This window comes from Thamnophis elegans, chromosome 4 (assembly GCF_009769535.1).
Source record: "Thamnophis elegans isolate rThaEle1 chromosome 4, rThaEle1.pri, whole genome shotgun sequence".
NCBI lineage: Eukaryota > Metazoa > Chordata > Lepidosauria > Squamata > Colubridae > Thamnophis > Thamnophis elegans.
In genome coordinates, this window is record NC_045544.1 from 85,076,477 (window position 1) to 85,099,006 (window position 22,530).

A 22,530-nucleotide genomic window follows, 5' to 3' on the forward strand; every position below is an offset into this window, starting at 1 on the left:
CAATATTTTGCACAAGCACCTCTTTATTGCAAGTAAGTTCAAAGTTGAACAGTTACAAAATTTATTTATTTCATTCATATATATATATATATATATATATATATATATATATATATATATATATATAGTATGTGCACTGAGCTATTTAAATGTAGATCATGCTTTTCAATGCAATTCTGAAACATAATTGATACTGAATATACATCTTCTGTCTTAATCAAAAGTTGCAATACCAAATATTAAGATGGAGAAATTAGAGTTTTGCTCCTGGGCTCTTATAAATGCCACTGAGCTTTGGTTTTTCTAAATCTCCATTTAACGAGCAAACCCAATTTTTGAGATACATTCCTTCTACTTATAGCTCAAAAGAATCAAAGATAAGCAACCAAATTTCAAGGTAAGATGTTCTACATATACCAATGAACTGTTTGTTTCAGATTCTTTAAAATCCTGTTTTGTTGAGCACCAGAGACTCCACATATATATATTTCACACTGTTCTATAAGAAAATCTCAGACATTACAGACTCCCACCAAATATCATACAAAAATAAGGTTTTATTGTAAATTACGTTGGCATTCTATTCTTTACAGTATGAAACTGCAGAAGAAAGTCTTTCAACATTAGAAGGAAACTGGAAAAAAATCTTGAAGATGAGGAAAATAACATTTCAAGAAGTACAAATAAATTTCTATGCCAGCTCATTTTGATTTATGTTCCACCTCAATATTTTTTTTCTTAAAAAAAAGTCAACTCAGCTACCAATGTTAAAATATGAAAAAGATCGCCAAGGTCTAGGGCAGTATGAAACACAGTAGTTCATTTTTGCCTCCACATCTTCTAAACTAGCAAACCACTATTATTATTTTTTATAAAATAAGATACACACCTAAAATCTGGTGAGAATGTTGAGAGGAACTGTACCCAACAAAAGGACAATTTCCTCAAAATTATTCTGCTTCCAGAAGGTCATCTGTTGCATTGCTAAAGCAATTCTGGAGGCGTGAGAGGGAAGAAATAATATTGTGGTGTGCCAGAGGTTGATGATTGGGCCATATTCATAAGACAATAATATTTAATAGTTCTTTTGTGCCACTACTCTCTTTTGGTCTTTTTACTCCAGTATTTACTGTAGGCTTCTTGAAACATATTCTTGCATGGAATTTTGGCCTTCAGCTTGGAGCATATGAGAAAAGAGCCACCCATTTTCCGATGAAGAGAATAGGTCTCTTCTGGTGGAGGGACCAACCTGTGCTTCAACATGACTGGGATTAATCCATGTATCTTTTCGGTGGTTTTTTGACACCCAAAATCAAAAGGTTCATGGGATGCAAAAGCTTCTCCAAGAATAAGGACAGCATTCAAGTGAGCATCTTCCATAGCCTGATTAAAAACAAAACAGAAAGTGATTGTGATCAGCTACAAGCAGGTCTAGTAAAAAGAAAATATCATATACATAAATATAAAATACAATTATCAACGCACAGACCTCAAATTATGGAAAACAGCAAAGAGAAAATTCCCTAGTTTATACGCCAGTTCCTCATCCATTTATTTATTAAAATATTCAGCTGAATTTCCTTGTTATATAAAATGGGAAAATTGCTGCCTTTTACTAAATTTTGAGTTTTCAATATTATGTAGAAAGTTAGCACCTGCTTCTATAAGTGTTTTACAGCTTAACTCAGATTGCATTTTTCTTTTTGGATTGTTTCCTATAAAAAGGCTCAAACCAAACCTTGACAAAGAAGACTCTTTTCAAGATCACCAGGACAGATGTTTCTCCTGCCATAGATTAGCAGCTAAAGTACAGTTTCTGGATTGTCAAGATTAACATGCTAAACTATTTGAGGGAAGAGAAAGAGGGCGATTTATGATTCTGCAGTTACAGTGATTTTTCAGGTTTTGGAAATATACATTTTTTATTATAAAGTAACTAAAATATATTTACAAGGCAAGTCACAATTTTAGAGCACCCCTAATGTTTGGAAAAATTTGACACCCTATAAAATAGCAGACCTATTTTGTGTGTGTGAAGGGATATTTGTTGCATTCCCATCTTATTGACTGAGAAAATCAAACTCAACTCAGCAGTAGTGAAGTAGGGACTGTTTGGTTCTGCAACATACCTTGTTTTCGTAGCCAGTTAAAAATTTCATTTCTACTGATTTCTTTAGCACTCTCTCACTGTCCATGTCAGCAGCTGCTTTGATTAACTATAAGAGGCAAGAAATCAAAAACAAATGTAATTAGGCATTTTTTGCAGTCAAGAAAAGCATTTACTTCACAAGGAAGCAAGTCACTCTTGTAATAAATATCTTAGCAATTCCTAAAAGGTATTGGCTTTAAAAAGCAAGCACTTCTGTCTCCCAAAACATGGAAGGCAGAAATGTGAAGCCAAATTTCAGGAGAAATATCTGAATATTTCTCCTGAGAGGTCAGTACCAAGAAACTAAGGTAAGATTTCCAAAAGGAACACAAAAATACCTTTAAAAAATAATGTGATTTTTATTACAAAAACCTATATTAGCATCCTGTAGAACGGCGGTGTCATGTGACATCGCAACTTTTTCCCCTTCACTAAACCAGCCGTGGGTGTGACCAGCGCAGTTTGACACCCTTGCTATAGAACAAATATCAAATAATTGTTCATATATAAGCTAATCAGACAGCCATTTCCCTTCTATGGCAATTTGATTATAATACATACATTATATTACAACAAAACTATAGGCTATCACAATGTTTAGTTAAATATAAACAACTGTTTGATACTTAATATGAATATTATCCATCTGGGGTGAGAAGCATGTAAATAAGAAAAGAAAAGAGGATATTTGTTGCCAGAAGAAAAGTCTGGACTTAATGATTAAATATTTTTGGTTCTCTTTTAGGAGGCAAAGACAAGAAATGTAAAGTTATGTTGCCTGAAATATGAAATAACATACTCTCAGAGTTTGAAGATATACATGTAGACCTTGGGTTAAGACTGTTAAGTCCTCAGACTTCTAAGCATCATAGCATCCCTGCAGACACATGATTGGATCCAGGTGTCTGGCTCACAATTATAACATCAGCGAGCGATGGTCACATGATCCCTATTTTTGACATTCTCTGCCAGCATCCCACAAAGTCAACAGGGAAACCGGCAGGAAGTTGGAAGTTGTGATCATGTGAGGCTCTTGCTTAATGATCTATGTGATACTTGATTAAGTGACAACCAGGACTGCTAGAACTGCCTTGCTAAGCAATGCAGCCACATGATGTGCTTTATGACCATGTCTCTTAGCAATGGCAGCTCCAATTCCCACTAAACCCAAGGTCTACCTATAAATTGAATTAAAAAATTTAAAAATCACAAAAAGTATGTAACGAAAAGCTGTTATCATCTACTTGTCACAAGCCCCACAACAGGCTCTGAAGCAATTTAGAGCTCTTACTTCTATGTAGGTATCTGTGAACTTCTCATCAAAGCCACGTGTTGCTCCAAAATCCAGAAGTGCCACCTAGAAAGAGGTGTACAAAATTTTCTAAATGAAAGCAGAACTATTCCAGAGGGTTCATTTCTAAATGAATGATCAGAAAGAACGCTTAATCTAGTTTCTCAGAAGCTACATTCTTCATCTACTTTTCATTGGAATGGCTGAAAAAAATCCTAAAATGATACCATTACACTACATTACAAAATAGCACATCTTATAATAAGCATACTACTGGATAAAGAGAGCAGTAAAATATTTTGCTAGCAACTGAAGAGGCGCATATAGGTAGTCCTCAACTTACAACCTTTCATTTAGAGATCGTTCAAAGTTTATAAAGGCAGTGAAAAGTTTACTTATAACCAGTTTTCTTACAACCGCTAAAGCATCCAGACTGTCACATGATCAAAATCTTGACAACTGGCACGTATTTTTGACAGTTACACTGTCCCTGTGTCATGCAATTTGTAATCTTCCCAGCTGGGGAAAGCTAGATTCACTCAACCACGATTCACTTAACAGTTGCAATGATTTGCTTCGCCAGTCTGGTGCAAAAACGGTTGTAAAATGCAGCACAATTCACTTAACAAGTGTCTTAGCAATGTAAATTTCAGGCTCCATTGTGGTTGTAAATCAAGGACTATCTGTGATACAAGTAGGCTATTTCATTTGGTAGAGCAATATTTTAACATTGGATATAGAGACCAGGCTGTTGTCATCTCTGCAGTGGAAAGTTACAGTTTGCCACTTCAAATAAAGGTATTCCCTGATACTATCAAAGACCCTTCAATGACCAGAAGACACTGAATGTCAGCATAATGTGCCTCCTCAGTGATCAAGACAATCAGATCCTGCACATTATTTATCTAAGTTATCCTATAACCACTATCAAATAGGTTTTATTCAGATTTAATCTCCTTCCTTCTGCAATTATGGATGGCAAATATAAACAAATTCTTGCAGTACTTAAGTGGACTTAATGGCAGCCAATAATACGTTTTTTTCTAAAATGTACATTCAGTGAAGAACTTTACTCCTAACTAATTCATTGTTAGATGGAAAGACTACCCAGCCTCTCCAATCAATGGTATCTAGACATTTTGTTAAATGATATGTGTCTGGAAATGATATTTTTAATTACCAATTTTTGCACGTTACCCGTAGGGCTGCAACATATTCAGAATAATAACAGAATTCCACCATAAATTAAACTGTTACAATACAGTATCTTTGGACTGAACAAGAGTTGTTTTAAGTTATATTGCATAGGCCTTGGGCTATATTTTAAAATTTGTTTTGTTCTCTTCTGTTCGCCTTCAGAGAGTAAAAGGCAGACAGAGAACATCATAAAAATATTGTTCAATTTCTATACTCCATTTTTATTCTCTCAAGTTTTTTCTCCAAATCCTTTTATAGTTTCCTTAACTAGAGAACCAGTATATTTTGGCATAAACTTTAACATGTCAACATCCTTCTTTTCCTGAAATATGTGGATGTTAGAGGGTAGAAAGCTTCTTCTGAAACACAGATCCTATGGATGGCAAGATGGCAAACATTATCTGGTCTAACCAGTGCTTTATAAGAACCAAAAAATGGCTGGAATGACTCAGAATCCTTTCCAATACTAATAGAGCCCCTCATCCCAAAACTGATACATACTTTAAAAGCAAGTGTCCACTTGTCCTACTGCAAAGCTACCGGAAATAGTGTAAAGAGGCAAAAAGGAAATAAATCCTACTAGAGTGTGCATTTCAACTTTCAAAGACTTACCTTGTGCGATTCTGGGTCATAGAAAAAGTTCGACCAGTTTGGATCAGTCTGCATGTACCTGAACTCAAACAGCTCCCTCAGGCACAAAACCAATATGTTATGGCAGATCTGCAAATATAATCACAAACAAAACAAAGTGGAATATAAGTAAATAAATAAATAAAGCAATATACACTCGGGAGTAAATAAATAATTGAAGATAGAGTTCAAGATAGGTGCTATGATTAGATTCCAATGTATGATTCAAGATGCAAAAAGCAATTTGATCTGATAAAAGATTTGACTATAATGGAGCAGGATCAAAACACCTGTGGCAGCTGTCTCAGCAGTTACAGGTAAACCTAAAGGACATAAACCAGTGATAGCAAACCTATTAGGCACCAAGTGCCAAAAAGGTCGTGCAGAAACGTCCTGCGTACCTGCACATGCTCATTAGGGCCACGCTTCAAAAAAGCCAAACCTCCGGGTTCTAGAGCACATGTGCGCCTAATGATCAGCTGATTGACACACATGCGCACACCGGTTTTTGGCACTGATGCGCATGTGAAGGAGAGATTGTCACCTGCGCACGCACGCCAGAAAACAAACAGGCAAGACCGCGCATGCGGGCAACATGGCTTCGCGTGCCACAGGTTCACCATCACGGACATAAACCATACAAAATTACAACTCAATAACTATAATACTGGATATATGAAATATTTCTTCTCTTTGAAGGCAGAACTTGCACGAGGAGGAAAAAGCAGCACTATTGCTTTACAGCTGTCAAATAGTTAGAGAACTTGCATCCTTCTACAGCTTGAAAATTAAAATATTCAAAAGCTTTCTTTCAAAAAGGCAGCTTTAACTAAGTCAGAAAATGCACTGCCATCTGACCATTTGCTTTTCTAGACTTTATAGTTTTTTTAAGAGGGGGTTATCATTATTGCATAATAGTGATATTCTAATATTCTAGAATTTCTATTCTATACAAGAAAAGAGTCCATATTATACATAATTTTCTAATAAACATACCATCTTAGATACTCAAATTATTATAAAAAAACATTTGCTTGAAACAAGACATAGACAAGTAGCAGAAAGGAAACATGGACATAAACATTTTGTTTTATCGGGGGGGGGGGGGGTGAATAGAAAGAATGAAAGGACATGAAAAGGGAGCTATAATAACTGATAGAAAACAAGAGTTGCAAATGAACAAGGGAACAAAGACTACTACTGAACTAAGTTAAGACAAGATCAAATTTAGAAAAAGCAATGCAGAGTCAACTCTGACTCAATCTAAAATAGAAACCCAAACACATTTTTTTCATTCTCTTGCTTCTAGCAAATAAGTTGTGTATTTTGTGGGCAACTGTGCTCACACAACACAATTCTAGTCACACTACATAGTTATACTTATACAGACAACAATGCAAGCCTATACTGATAATCTTACCCAATTACTAGTATTTGTGCAAATATGCACTAGGCTGACAATTGGTACATGTTTACAGCTTCCTACAGGATGTGTTAAAACACCGGGACAACTCTGTCTGCCAATGCAGGATTGTCAGACTTAATGTTAACTCTCTAATCCTTGCCATATTCAGTTCCAATTCCCCCTTTGTCCTTTGCTTCAACTCTCTGTCTCTTGTTTACTGACAGTACTTTTCCATCAGCCTTGGACAGCTAGAATTGCCCCTAACTTGAAAACCTATATTTGGGTGCTTATGCAATAAGAAGATGATGCATTTCTCATTACTTGGCCAAGGAAATAGAAGGTGAACTTTTCTGGCAAGCTTGTCGTCCTCACAAGGTCACAAAGCTGTTTGACAGGAACAGACATGGGGAAAACATGTCCAGTAGCAGAGAACTGTCTGCCCGGAATATTATTTGCCCTGTATTCAGAATTATCTTTGAGTTTTGTAAGCATTTCCAATAGCTGGAAAAGAGATCTCTTTAAAACTTCAAATATATATATTTAATACATAGAATGTGTGTGTGTATGTGTGTGTGTGTATGTGTGTGTGTGTGTGTGTGTGTGTGTATGTATATGTATATGTGTGTGTATGTATGTATGTATATGTATGTATGTATGTATGTATGTATGTTCAGTGTTTGAAATGCAGAACTTGAAAAATCTTCAAGTACCCCAGAAAACCTTTTCACTAGAGACACAGATTTAAAGAGTTAAATCAACAGATGCAAAAAGACTTCTATATCTTTTTACCTGAAAACTGTTCCAAGCAAAGAACTAAACTGACTCTGTAATATCCTTCCCAATGAAACAAAAGGTGCTCAACCACATAATTTGATTATTACCCTAACCAAACCTCTAACCCACAGACTTCACAAGTGTGTCTTACAAAATGTCTGAGAAAGAAGTTAGACATTGGTCATTTACAGATCTTCTTTTGTCATCACTGAAGATGAAAGAGTACCTCATTCCGAATTTCCTGGCTTAGATCTTCAGCCTGATCCAGTGGAAACCCCGGCACGAGTTCTGTTGTAAGGACACTCTGACCACACAGCTCATCTACCACAGCAGGGACGTAAAAGAAGGGATGGTCCTTGAGCAGCTCCCTGAATGGCAACAAATTAATGAAACATCTTAAAACTTCTGCGCAATTTGATCAGCAAATATTAAAAAAATATTTTACCCAAGACATTCATTCTGTTTTGCAGCCTTTTCTTTTAGCTTCAGATACTATTTACTCCCAAAAGTTATGTTAAGATAAAATTGCATTCACAATTTGCAGCATAAATGCTATCTTACTGTACCTCCCCAATAATGCTTCCTAAAAGAGGAAGGTTGGGAACAAAGAGAGGCAGAGTATCTCACCTGAACGTCTTGGCACAGGCAGCTTCTCTCTTGTAATCACATTCCAGGGCCAGTTCTCTCCTTATTACTTCAATCAGGTGTTCGGGGAAAAGACCTAGACGCAAAAGAAAAGGGGAGAGAAGTAGGTTTAAACTAGCATCTTGGCTTGCTTATATCTACAGTGAGATCAAAGCCATCCTCGATATGGCATACACAGGGCAAGTATGGGAAACCATTGGTCACCATGTCCATTACTAGAGAAAACAACACATAAAAAAAACTGTAAGTCATTTTGCCTTATTCTTTCATTATCAAAATTAATGAAAGCTACAAAATAAAGGTACAAAATTGTGTTCAGTATTCTTTTTTCTATTGGCAATTTGTGGCCAAACAGAAAAAGTCCACAAACTGCCAATAGGACAAAGAATACTATATTACAAAACAAGCTAATCTTTCTCTCATCTTCTCTCTCTGTATACTTAAAACTAAGCATAAATGTTGGATGCTGGATAACTATTTGTCTGAAGTGGTGTAGGATTTCCTGCCTAGGCAAGGAGTTGGACTCGAAGACCTCCAAGGTCCCTTCCAATTCTGTTATTCTATTCTATTATTAATGCTGTGTTCTTTCAGAGATGTCATTTTTCAGATACGTAAAGCATAAGTACACAGTGGCTAAAGCCATAAATAATGCATCTTAATTTTTATGCTAAAATTGTCTTTTGAACATTTTATACTGCTATCCATTTCACAGTGATTATTCTGAGCAATACAAAAAAAAGGTTAAAAGAACAATAAAATAATAATTCACATAACCAAAGTTCCGCGTCAAGGAATTTTTTTTACAACCAACCAGCAGAGGTCATTAACATCCCTACCCAAATGCCTACAGGAACAACAAGGCTTTAAGTGTCTCACAGAAGGCTAACAGTGTGGGGTCTATCCAAATCTCCTTACTCTGTTATGCTGTAGATAACAGTGGGAAACACTTCTCAAAAACATAAAGGCTTTCCCAATTGCACAGTCTGTTTTAGGAGTATCGCTTAGAAGAGAAAAACAGATCAACTCTTTCAACACAAACCTCTGAAACCCAACATTCCCTCCCTCTTGAACAATTTTACCTTCTGGAAGAACATTGCTCATACTCAAGACAGTCATCAGGTTGCTGACATCACTGTTAATGCTATGGGCCACTCCTGGATACTGCAAGACAGAAAAGCATAATGATGAGCAGAGAATTGATTCTGAATCTTAATGTCCTTTAAATTAGTGGTGGGAAATCTGTAGTGTTCTTGATAGTGCGAAGCCACAAATCAGCAGTCCCAGGTAATATGTCAATAATAAAGAGATATGTTTTTCCAAGTATTTCTAAGGTCATTCCTCTTTTTTTGCCCACATAAAGCATCTAATTATGCAGCTACATAACTTAAATATTATTCTTCACCTTAAGTCTAAAAAGTATAATAATGGTTTGGACTCGGCATAGAAAAAATAACAGAGGATCTTAAGAGGCTGTTTATTACCAACTCTGATCATTGGCCAATCTAGCTTTATAATATCTAGACTGACTGCTAGCAAACTTACAAATGCAAGTCTTTCCCACTATTTTCTGGAGAGGTATATGAAAGATATTAAGATGCTTATAAATTATGTCTTTGGTGGGTGGTGGTGGGGGAAATGGCATTTCATACTTAATTATCAATTAACAAAGGGTCAGCACAAAATCCTTTATAAGGGTTCTTTATATTCAGAATAATCTCTTTTCCATTATGCCGTTGTAAAAGTAGAAACCCTGAGATAGAAAACGCAGATTACTATGCTGCCTCCTTTGTTTTTTAAAGAGTGAAAAGCCACCTTCACATTTCAATATTTTTGCTCCAGATGGTTGACTGATTCAAACAGTTTAAAGAACATTTTAATTCCTCCTATCTTAACTTAGATTGCTGGATTTAAAAAAAATACTGTTGAAAAACAAGTATCAATGTAACCACTGATAGAAATGAACTCCGAAAGAATCAAGTACAATGCCAGGATTTCCGTACACAGAATGGTTTGCATTAGTTATTCTCAGAATTTGATACCAGATGCAAATTCAGATAATCAGTTAGATTAACAGGCATTGAAAGTTAATACACATGAACCAATCTCTTACAATTGTCATAGTCAAAGAATAAATCTAAGATCGTATCTCAATTGATCTCAAGCTGTGAAGGCATGAGCCTGACGCAGTCTAAGCTACCCAAGAAAGAAGCTTATTTTCCCCTTACCCACTCTGATTTCACCATAAAAGGAAAAGACAGATGCAGTTACTACACTTAACTGGCAACAAATAATTATTGCCTTATATACAAAGAATGTTCAACCCAATTGCTTGTTCTAAAGTTAAGATTAAATATGGGACGTTTTTTAACAAAGTGATTAATTTTTTCTTACTTTTCAGAATGTTTCAAATGAAATAATCATCAAATAGTACTCAGATTCTGATCGTTACCAGTGCATGTTTGTGTTATTTTTCTTTCAAATAAGACAAAAATGGTTTCCTATTAACTTCATCTGGAATGTTTTTTCAACTTCCCATTTTATTTACTCCTTTGGGATTTTTGGTTTAATTTATTTCATTGGAGGTATACAGGTGTATGTCTTTTTGAATTCTATTTCTAATGTGAAAGTTGTATGGTGCTTTTCCTAAATATCAGAAGGCTAAACTTGGCAAGAAGCTCAGAGACTCTGGTATCCTCCAGCCAGTAGACCCATCAAACAGCTAGAAACATTATCCCCAGCAGCAGTATTACTGCCAAATACATGATAAGAAAACACATTTGGGATAAACACTGAAGCTACCAGCCCCACCTGGATTTTCATGGCAACTTCTTTGCCGTTCTTCAAACGAGCTAAGTGAACTTGTCCAATAGAAGCTGCAGCAAAAGGTCGCTCTTCAAAAGACTCCAATTTATCACGCCAGTTAGGGCCAAGATCATTGTTCAACGTTTTCTAGCAGCAAAATAAAAACAAAAAAAATTACATTATCTAAATATAAATTAGGCTTTCTTATATACTATAAGATATGGACTATTTTAAACAATCATCAACAAAGTGTTTCAAAGCCAATGGCAATTTATTTACACAATATGCCCCACAACTATTTCTTACAAAGCAGAGAGCTAATCTTAAAAAAAGAAAAAATGGCTGAGCATTTATGGCTACAATCTAGCAAGAATAGGCCCTGCGTTTCACCTATTTGCCCAAGAATACCAGAGTCTGCATCAGGAGACATTGTATAAATGATGTGGTCTGATTTGTTCCCAAGTTCTCACTTCTCATGTTCCTAAATCAGTGACTTACTATCATTTGCTTTAAAGGCATGAAGTCTGCACTCTGCCGAACGCGTTCAAAAATCTTTTGGAGTTGTGGGTTGATGAAAGCATCATCTAGAGAGAACAATAGAAACAAAAACCCAACCAGGGTCAGTTATACAGTGACAAAAACATGGTACAGCCCACAATTATAAAAGGCTTTATTTCCAATCTCTATTATTGATCTCAAGTCGCAGCCAAGCATTTTACTGTATATACTCGAGTATAAGCCTAGTTTTTCAGCCCACTTTTTGGGCTGAAAAAAGCCGCCTCGGCTTATACTCGAGTCAGTGAAAAATTTGCCTGAAATGGAGGAGAAAAAGGGGCGGGGCCATGCCGCTGGGTGACACTCGTGAATGGCCCAGTGCCCCTGTGAGTTTCCCCTCCCTCTGTGTCAGTTTGCCGCGCAGCGCGCACCGCACCATCCCCCTCCTCACGTTCTAATGTAATGCAGGGCTGTCTTACGATTCCCCTTCCTCCCCCTCCTGCCGCTCTGCAACGATGTCGCACATCCTCCTTGTTATGGCAAGCAGCCACATAGCGATGTCCCACCTCCTCTGGTACAGTGATCCAATGATAGGAATCACTGTGCCGTGTGTCATAGGAGGCGGGACATCGCTCCCGCGGCTGCACGGGACATTATCATCACAGCGGGACATCAGCATCATGAGGTGAGTGAAGTATTTCATTGAATACACCGCTAGTTTACTGTTTTTCTTTGAAATAAATATTCAAAAACATTATTGGTATCTATTTTTATTTTTGAAATTTACCGGTAGCTGCTGCATTTCCCACCCTAGGCTTATACTCGAGTCAATAACTTTTCCAGTTTTTTGTGGTAAAATTAGGTGCCTCGGCTTATATTCGGGTCGGCCTATACTCGAGTATATACGGTAACTTGTTCATTGTGTGATAGGAACATAATGTATAATGTACATTATCCTCAGCACAAATAACACCACATAAGATCATGCACATTCTGTGTATTAAATCAAAATACTGAGCAACAGTTAGGAAGCCATTTTGTTATTAAGAAGGATGATCAATATAGTGTATATAAGAGTAGATATTTTGCACAATTTATACTCATTCTGCTAGTCATAGTGACAGGATCCTTACTTCTGAGCTATCTCTAGATATTATTTTATTGCAGTTTCATGAAGCCATCTGTGTGTTTTTGTGTGTGTGCCTATGAGATGGGGTGGGCTGGCTGAGTAACAGATCCAAATTCACCCAGTTGGCTTTCACGCTTAAAGGAGACCTTAAAGTCTCCTTTTTTCTAGGTCAGCATCTTAACCATTACACCAAATCTTTACATTCATACTAACAGCTCAAAAGGTTCACAAACATTTTGCTGAAGAAGGATCGGGTAAAGTTTCTTGGAACAGAGACTGCAATTCAGACTCATGACCTTTTGGGGGAACACAGAAGGCAATGCAATCTGATGACGTGATGACATCCCTCAAAAGGGGTGTGGTCAATTTTTTAAATAAAATTGTGTGAGGGATTAAGGATGAAAATAGGAGCAGGCAGTCACCCATTCCCACCCATAACTACCCACATTCCAAAAGTGAACTCAATGTGCAAACAATTCAAATTCAAGCATTTTGGCACTTCCATGCAGGAAGGCCACAAATCAGATAGTGAACATGCAGGCCAAAGGGCCGTGTGTTAAAGCAAAATTTGGGCTGCTAGATTTCATGTATGCTATTTTTAGAAGCATACAAAATGTAGACTGTCCCACACTACTACTGTGTCATCTGCTCTTAAGAAACAAGTTTGAAACTCTCAGTGCTGAAATCATTTATTCCAGAGCTGTCCCCACTAAATCGTAATAAAACAGCTTGATTAAGCAGATTATTCTCATGATAACAGCTGCTTCTTAATTGTCAATATGTCAATTGCCTCAATTCTGTCTTTCACTCCATCCAAAAAGCAGAATGTAAATCTTAACCATATGACCAAATATGTCTCTTTCTGGACATATCTGGGTTGCTTGCAATGTACTAAGAGGTCTGCCAAGCTTTCAAGGACTCCTAGAGGAATCATTCCAAAGTGGCATAATGTAATAATAATCTGTACTTTCCATCTAGCAGAAGCACCAAAACATACCTACATTATGTGGTGATGACAAAGGTCTCTACGTTGCACATTTATAATTTTATAGGTGCGGGTGGAAGGTTGTGAGGAAACCATTTTAAAAGACAGAAGACAGAACAGAGAGCAAATGTAGCTGGGAACTCACCTGCTAGGGTTGGTAAATCAGGAAATCAGTTGAAAGTAAGGTCACGCAAACAGAGTGAGCAATGAAGGAGAATAGATTAAGAGAATGAAGCAGAGCTACCACAAAGCATTATGCATTCCCTACCACAGCCCTTCCCAACCTGGTGGCTTCCAGATATGCTGAATTAAATATTGAGTTATTCTGAGTGGGGGTTGGTGGCAATTCTTGTTAAACATATCTGGAGGACACTGCATTGGGTACATTTGTCCTGCATTATGTAGCATACTATTCAATCCATTTCATAGTTTTCCTGTGTATTAGACATGTCCTAGAAAGATTTTGTCGCAACTACCTCTAAGCAATGATGCACCCAGCTGAAGTAAACAGGAAAAATGAGCTCTCTTCTTGATATCCATCCCTTTATATGCATGGATATTCCATAAAACTCAGCTGGCTCCTTTTCCCCAGTGAGTTGTTATTAACCATATTAATCATAAAATAGAGTTAGCAGTTAGTTTTAATGAAACAACTACAGGCAGGCTGCAAAAACCCATTGATTGATTAATTGATTGATTGACTGACTGATTAATTAAATGTATATGCTGCTCATCTCACCCAGAGGTGATTCTAGGCAGCCTATAAACAATAAAGGCAAGAAGATAAAACATTAAAATAATATTTATCCTAACATTGATTTAAAAATTAACAAATATTATTACTGACAGTAGACTGAGCTAAATGTCTGATGTGGGCAGCCCAATTGCCTGATTCTTTTCAGAGCAAGAAAAACACAAAACTCGGCAAAAGAGTGGAAGAATTTAGAGAAAGAATACACATTGTACATCCATAGATTCTGTTAATATTGCTTTCACTAAGGTTTTGCTTACCACTTTGAAACCCTCCAGCAACATTTGCAATGCATTGTTAATAATAGAAAAATTGATTCAATAACAATATTAGTAATCTCTATCACATTTCTCAAATTTAAGTAATCATCACTGAATTAATATGAATTATACCCAGAACCAACTCTGTTCACAAACAATATAAATGTATAATTTTTTAAAAAAATAAAATAAAAAATATATTGTAATAATAGAAACATTGTTTAATTTTAAACAGGAAGCTGCCAGCTGTTTCTCCTGGCTTCACAATTATGGTAACATTAATATTAACAATTCCACTTTTACATGCTCTGGGTGTGCACAGCATCATTTATACCTAAATTCCATTTTCATTTATAACATATTCAGTTCCATATTTGATGATGAACTGCTTTATTGAAACGGCATAATTTAGGTATATTTGTCACATAAGTAAAACATTTTCTAACCCAAGTTCCAGAAGGGAGTCATGTTAGTCTATTATATCAACATGTTAGGATGTCTTAAAGGTTAACAAATAATCCCATTAGCAACCTGAGATAATCCACTACATTTTTAAAATATATATGGTATGGGGGTGAAGACTGTGAGTCTTAAAATAAACTTTCATGGCTAACATTTCACATCTGTGGGGCTACCGCTAGTAATTCTAGTAAAAGCTTATGTGGATATATCTACCTCCCTACCAAGCTGTGTCAAATAGATTCTTTGTTTACAGGATCTTGGTAATAGAAACCTAATATAAGCAACTGTAGTGGAGAATTACAGGGATAAGATGTAGTGGCATCTCTTGACATATTATTAATCCTGAAGAGAACAAAGATTTAACTTGTTCAATATCCTGCTTCTCACAAACCAACTATCTGTATTTGGAGATCATTATTTCTAAGAAAAGTTTGCCTTTGTCTGATCCTGAAAGTATGATAGTTGCCTTGGTCACTAGGCCACTCAATTCTCTCTTTATTTTATTGCTTTGAAAAAATGAAATGTGTTTTCTTTTTCTTCTGAAATCTAAATTATTTTCAGGCTTTTTCATTTTTTATTTTTTTTAAATGCAACTTTCTTTTAAATATGAAGTTTCAGTCATGTTACTTTAATAAGAAGATGAATGACCAATGACCAAGAGTTCATGTTTCTTTGAAGCCTGCATCAGGTTAGATGTTTAACCACACTTAGATTAAACAGGAGAAGGGAAAAGGGCTAGTATGATATCAAAATTACAAAAATTCTACTTCAATGTTGATATATTGATTGGATTCATTTACCGTGCAAAGCCAAAACCAAAAACATGTTATGGCTTAGTATGTGATATAAATTACGCAATTGTAGTTCCCAAACATGATTTATAACTTAACACTATAAATAAACTTTACCAACTATAGCTTATTCAGAGTTCTTAGTCAAACAATTCATGTTTCAGTTTGGTGTATGTACCCAGATATTATAAACAGACATGGGATGCAATCCTACACTCAATATCCACACGCTGTCTTCAAATTCCAGTTCCAAACTTCCTGCATTGTGGGATAAGTCTGAGAAAGAATTTTAATCACATTCGAATTTGCAACCATATTCACCTAGATATTCTTACAAGTCCTTCCAGCAGTTGGAAATCTAGTCCACACAGCACAGGACAGGCTAAAAATGGATTAGATTGATCCAGCATACTTTTTGAAAAAAATGAAGTTAATAACTACTTATCAAACCAAACAAGGATCCAGGTAGAGATATACAATCTTAGAAAAATTAACCTATAGTTGGTCCTAGAAGGGATGAAACTTCAACAAGACTTGTTCATTTAAGACAGGGGAGAGCCTTTGAGATTTACCGAGAAAGGCATTTTTGTTATATACCATCTTCTAAAACTACATGTTATGTGCCCTCTGGAATGGAGTCAGGTGGCAAATACATTTAATAAATTATGATCCAGTACTGTTGAATGTGCTCACCTATCCTTGCTTTTCCCAATGTATTTCATCCCAGTAAATTTAAGAATGTTAAAAAGGAAGGGGGGGGATCTAGATGAGTTCCCTTGATATTTACCTTGAATGCTCAGCATCTGTCCCAGTTTCAGTGCAGCACCTCGAACCTTGCACAGGGTACTCACAATTCTTTCAGCATTTGCTTCAGAGAGAAATGGGCTGGAATCCAAAATAGCTTTCTTTCCTGGGGACCAGAAGAGTAAAAGATATTTAGAAAATTAAATGAATGGGTGCTAATACATGTATACCACAATTGAGCCCAAAATTTATCTTGCTAAGGGAGAAATTTGTTAAGTGAGTTTTGCTCCATTTTATGACTTTTCTCACATTTGTTAAGTGAATCGCTGCAATTCTTAAATTAGTAACACAGTTGTTAAATGAATCTGGTTTCCTCATTGACTTTGTTCGTCAGGTGACAAAATTCCGGGACACTGCAACCGTCATAAATGTGAGTCAGTTGTCAAGTATCCAAATGTAAATCACACGATCCTGGGGATGGTGCAATGGTCATAAGTGTGAAAAAATGATCATAAATTGCTTTTTTCAGTGCCATTGTAACTCTGAACTAAATGAACTGTCGAGGATTATTTGTATTCAGATTGCCTTTGTACCAGCACCATTAATCCATTGTACAAACAACTCAATCTCAGAACTCCCTATTTTTTTTAAAAAAAATAATGTGCTCACATACCCTTAGGAGCTAAAGATAAAGCTGTTTACAGCATGGGAAAGTTAACAGCTCAAACTGAATACAACATTCCTCCCTACCCCCATCACCTTGAATTTATCTTTTCTGGTCACAAATAGATCTCCAACAAGTAACATATTAAGGAGAAAGTTAATGATTAAGGAAGTCAAGAGTCCTTTTCTGAAATACTAAACAAATAGAGAATCCATAATGTGAGAAATGAGAAAACTCAGGCACACAATTCTACACAATTGCCAAAAGCCAAAATGCACACTATATAGCAAGATATATATCTTAAATCCTGTTTAAAACAATTCTTAACTACAAGAAAATCTCATGTTAATCTGGAGAAGATGCTATTTTTGGTTAAGGAAAAAACATGTAATGCTGTAAACTGTAGAAATGGAACAATTTACACAAAAATATAATGGGGGAAGAGATAATTTTTTCTGCCATGAACAGGTTTTATTGCATTTACAATTTGTTGAAGATGAGAAACATTCAAAAATTATTTTCTAATGCAGCTATGTTCCAGGTCAATCAACAAATAATGAAGAAATTCATTAGAAAATTTTGAGACACAAATGAGGTAAAATTCTCCACCCACCATAGCAGGAAAATATAAATAATGAACCAAGTTATATCTAAAACTCCAATTGTGACTTGTCAAATGATCATTTGTTTTCATCACTCTTCAATATGTTAGGGCACGGATCCCAACCCTCAGGCTGCGATCCACTACCAGGACACAACCTGTTCAGTGACCGCCGTTTGCACAAATGGAGCTGCACGTGTGCACACTCGGCTACCACTCGCACAGAATCATACCTTCTCCCCCCCCCCTCCCCAAGTCCAAAAAGCCGGAATGGTTGGGGACCACTATGCTAGGAGACAACAAACTTTTTTTTTCATATACATATATATACAATAATCCTTACAAAAACTTAAGAGAAATGTTTTGATTCCATTCAGACAACCAAGTTTGCATTTATTCATCAGGAAAGAATGGAAATGCCAGAATACACTGGTAGCTATTAAACATAATTTACCAATATGAAAATCCTACTGACATTATTTTTAGCAATGTTTACAAATTAGAAAATTAAATAATTATATAATAATTATAAAATTACATACTTAAATGTTATAAACAGCAAATTAAAGTTAATAAAAAATAAAGCACAGAGTGATTTATTTCTATGCTATGGCTCTATAAGCAGCCAAAATATTTGAAAATATTTTAGTTTAGTAAGTTGAAATATGGCCAGCCAAAACATATGCAAGGCTACACGGGCTTCCACTGCAACTCCAGGACAAATTGAAAAATCAACAGGTTGAAATATTCTGCCGGTTCTTTAGGGACTACAATTGGAAGACATATATTTTTGATTACCTGGTTCTCAACCATATTGAAAAACTCATTACTTAATAACTCCTTTATTGTATATTTTTTTCTTCAATGATCTGTAGTACATTTTCTCCTCCTAAAGATCAAAAAGCAAATCAAAGTTTTTAATAACCTTCCCCAATCTCACTGTCTCTAATTATGCCCTTCAATATCAGCTAGCATCAATAATTTTGGTCACTGACTTAGAGGATGTTAACTTAGGGATAGGCTCACTGGATAATGGATCAGATATTTTCTGCAGAATATTTTGTGTGTCCTGTGTGTCACTCCTTTAAGGTGAGGCAGATCCATAAAGAATACCTGAAGTCTACTTTACTATTGCCGGGTATAACAACAGAAACTTGATAGCATCTTATATATTCACTCATACCAAATAGAATCAAGGCAAGATAATCTTCTATTTTTTTCCTTCGTCCATCCCTACCAAGGCTAAGCTGTTAGCCTAATGACTATTGAATACCTTCTTCAAGGTATTCTGTTCTCTTTCTCTGTGCACGAGTACCATGTCCATGTGTGAATATACCAACATACTTAAAACACTCCTTACCTGTGCAAAGAAGCATGGCCAAGGAGAAAACTAAACTATTTTTCTTGGTTAATGATATTCTCAGCTTCATATAATAACAAAACTGCATAATCTGGGACCACATTCATCTATGCAATTTTTCTAAGTATTATGAAGCAATATAATCCATCATACTATGTTTTTATCAATTCATAAAAACGTAATAAACATCTATATTCTCTGGCTAGATAACCATGTATTTTTCTTTGCAATACTGAAAGTTAAATCATGCCCCTGAACTTTTAATAAAGTTGATTGTCAAGTTCATTCATCCCCTAACACAAGAGGGCGTATCAAGATTGAATTTCATTTTATATTCCTGGAAACACTCTCCTTTCACCTAATGTGCCTTGTATATCTCCCATCAAAAAAACTACAATGGTTCTGAAAGGCAAGGTTAATCAAAAAGCTTTTTTAAATAGTTTGTTTGGTAGTACAGTAAGTCTCATTTGCAATTCCTGCTTGAAATAAGCATTCCTTGCCCACACATACTTTATTTAAAAGAATTTGGCTATAACAGCCATTAAGCCAGAGGGTCCAATATTTAAATATATACATATACTTGCACAAACCTATGGTCTACAGCTTTCTACTCTATGGCAAACCAAACATGGTATTAGAGACAAGCCAATAAGCTGTAATAAAAACTAATTCATGTTTTCCATCAAATATTTCTGGAGAAAATAAACCACCTCACAGACTGAGACTGTTTACTGTCCATATTTCTGAATGTCTACATATTGTGCAGCAAAAGAAATAAAACCTGATTGAGCATTAAAACTGTTATTGCAAAACATTCCAAAACTAAAGTGCACGCTTCACTGGATCAGTGATGATTAAAAATAGGGTGGGGGGGGGCACATGTATTTAAATAAAAATATACAAAACAAAACAACTCTTCGTAGAAAAGATATATTCAAATCAAAATTGGCCACCATTTACTAGTTACAAAGTCATTTTTAACAAAGACACTGAATCTGAATATGTAAAATATTATTTTCATCAAGATTACACACATGTATGTGTTCTTCCAATTAATTTGGTCTTTTCTAAAATACGTTCACTAAAATAGGCAGTTGTTGATTTAATATTGCATTGTTTGGATATTTGTTTGCTATCATTTTTGTTCTGTGCCTCTTCTGTCTAGCAAAACTCTTTAACAAGCGGACTTCTGTGCTACAAATATGAGAATCCAGAATTTTATCATTCAACTTTTCAATTCGGCGTCCACAAGGCACTATTTGAAAACCAACATTCCTTTTAAAAAAAACCACCAGATTGAGGAAGGTTGCCATAACTGATGGCAAAAATATGGCCTTCTCTGAAGTAAATTCTGCACTCTTTTTTCAGCATCTAATTTCAGTAAAAGTTACACTATGAGTGGATTTTCTCATTTGAAGACTGCTTTGTGGCTCTTTAACTATATACTGAGAAAAAGGTTATTAAGGAATTCAAAGGGGGGAAGGGACATATCCATTATTTTAGCTACAGTCCAGAAGCTTGACTCAACTACAAGCACAAAATAAGCCTGCTGCTCTTGTTGACAAGGTGACATCAACCCCGGGGGGGGGGGGGATCACAGCTCTAGTTGCAAGCTCTCTGGAATGAATGACAGAAAAGACAGGTGGAAAATCCAGCTGGGAAGACAAAAAAAGAGATAAATGGAAAATATATATTTCAATACCACAGAGCCAAGTAGGCACTGGCCTCAAAATGGACCCTCTGATATTTACCTTTTGGGTTATGTGTTACGGAAACCTATAAGCTATGCATAACAATAGCAAAAAAAAATGCCAGAAAAAGTTGTCTTTGAACTTGAAAGCTGCACAAAATGTCTAAGGCTCTTCTGTATTAAGGCTCTTCAAATTAGTAGAAAACAAAAATGCTTAACAATTAATTTCTCTTTTTACTTAAACTCAGAAAATAAGATCACTCTTCCCCCGTTTCTCCAGCTTTAAACTGGCTAGCAGGCACAAGTTTAACTTCTTATAATTAGTTTTGTTCTGCCTGCATTCAGATCGGGGAGTGCCCAGTTAAACAAAGTACTGTTTGAAAACAGGAAAATGTAAATAGAAAGATTGCACAACCAACTTCCTGGGAAAGGTCTGCTGAAACCAGAATGCAGCAAAGAAATGCTTTCAAGGATTCTGCCAATGGTATGAATGCACCCACACTGAATGTTTCATCTTTCTATCCATGCAGTTTACAATACAGCATATTCTGTGTTTATGAATTTGTCATTTTTTTCCAACCATTTTCAGATACACCACAGGTAATTTTTGCACCATTTTCTGAAGTTCCTTTTTTATTTATGTAGAGAGGACACGCACAGGTAATATGCATGCCTGCTTCTCAATACTCTTTCAGATACCATGATAGTAATAAATACTCTTTACTCTGCCCTTAGCTTATAACTATTGCCCCAGAAGTCCTATTGTACAAGTTACAAACTCAGCATTTTGGACAAAAGTTGACATTGTCAAGTTTTAAATGTCATTTTATTGCTATTAATCCAGTATACTTTTGTTTGATAATTATATAGCATATTGGGAGCATACAAGGAAATAAAAAATTTGAAAGCTATTTATATATAGCTTTTCCTGATCCACTGACTAATTGTTCTCACTGTCAGGAAATTTCTCATTAGTTCCAGGTTCAATCTCCCTCTGACATGTTTCCACCCATTGCTTCTTAACCTGCCTTGAGGTTCTTTGGAAAATAAATCAACCCCCTTTTCCTGTCACAGTCTTAAAAGACATCTATGTCACCCCTAATCCTTCTCTTCCATAAATTATGCATATCTAGTATCTTGTTACCATATGCAGCAAAATGACTATAAAGGTAGTCCTTGACTTACAACAGTTCGTTTAGTGATCATACAATGGCACTGAAAAAAGTGACTTATGACAGTTTTTCAGTTACGACCTTTCCAGGATGCCCACGATCATGTGATCAAAATTCAGATGCTTGTCAAGTGATTCATATTTATGCCCATTGCTGTGTCCTAAGGGCATGTGATCACTTTTTGCGACCTTCTGACAAACAAGGTCAATGGGGAAGCCAGATTCACTTAACAACCGGGCTACTCACTTATCAGCTGCAGTGATTCACTTAAAAACTGAGGCAAGAAAGGTGCAAAATTCACTTAACAACAACAGAATTTTGGGCTCAAATATGATCGTAAGTCAACGACTACCTGTTAAAGGTTAGTCTGTAAATATTAAACACCAAGGTCTTATCAATAAGACTGGCTTTTTAGTCAGTAGTGCTATGGAAATGTATCTTTTCCCTTCAAAGTTAAATGGCCAGATAACAGCAGAAAACATATTCTTGTTGGAATTTATTTAGGTTTCAAGCTGAGGTATAATTGCAAGTTA

General features: G+C 35.8%; 1 protein-coding gene across 2 annotated transcripts in view; it reads right to left on the reverse strand.

The window, feature by feature from the left end:
• Positions 1-314: 314 nt before the first annotated feature.
• The window catches only part of COQ8A (coenzyme Q8A), a 49,657-nt gene continuing 27,441 nt past the window's right edge, over positions 315-22,530 (reverse strand). For both annotated transcript variants that reach the window (XM_032215168.1, XM_032215169.1), the window contains exons 6-15: positions 16,554-16,676; positions 11,392-11,477; positions 10,900-11,040; positions 9,171-9,252; positions 8,074-8,167; positions 7,673-7,814; positions 5,250-5,357; positions 3,441-3,506; positions 2,130-2,216; positions 315-1,383 (exon numbers count right to left, since the gene is read on the reverse strand). In XM_032215168.1, the coding sequence (XP_032071059.1) occupies positions 1,096-1,383; positions 2,130-2,216; positions 3,441-3,506; positions 5,250-5,357; positions 7,673-7,814; positions 8,074-8,167; positions 9,171-9,252; positions 10,900-11,040; positions 11,392-11,477; positions 16,554-16,676 (1,217 nt within the window). In that variant the 3' untranslated portion in view covers positions 315-1,095. The remainder of the gene's footprint in view (positions 1,384-2,129; positions 2,217-3,440; positions 3,507-5,249; positions 5,358-7,672; positions 7,815-8,073; positions 8,168-9,170; positions 9,253-10,899; positions 11,041-11,391; positions 11,478-16,553; positions 16,677-22,530) is intronic.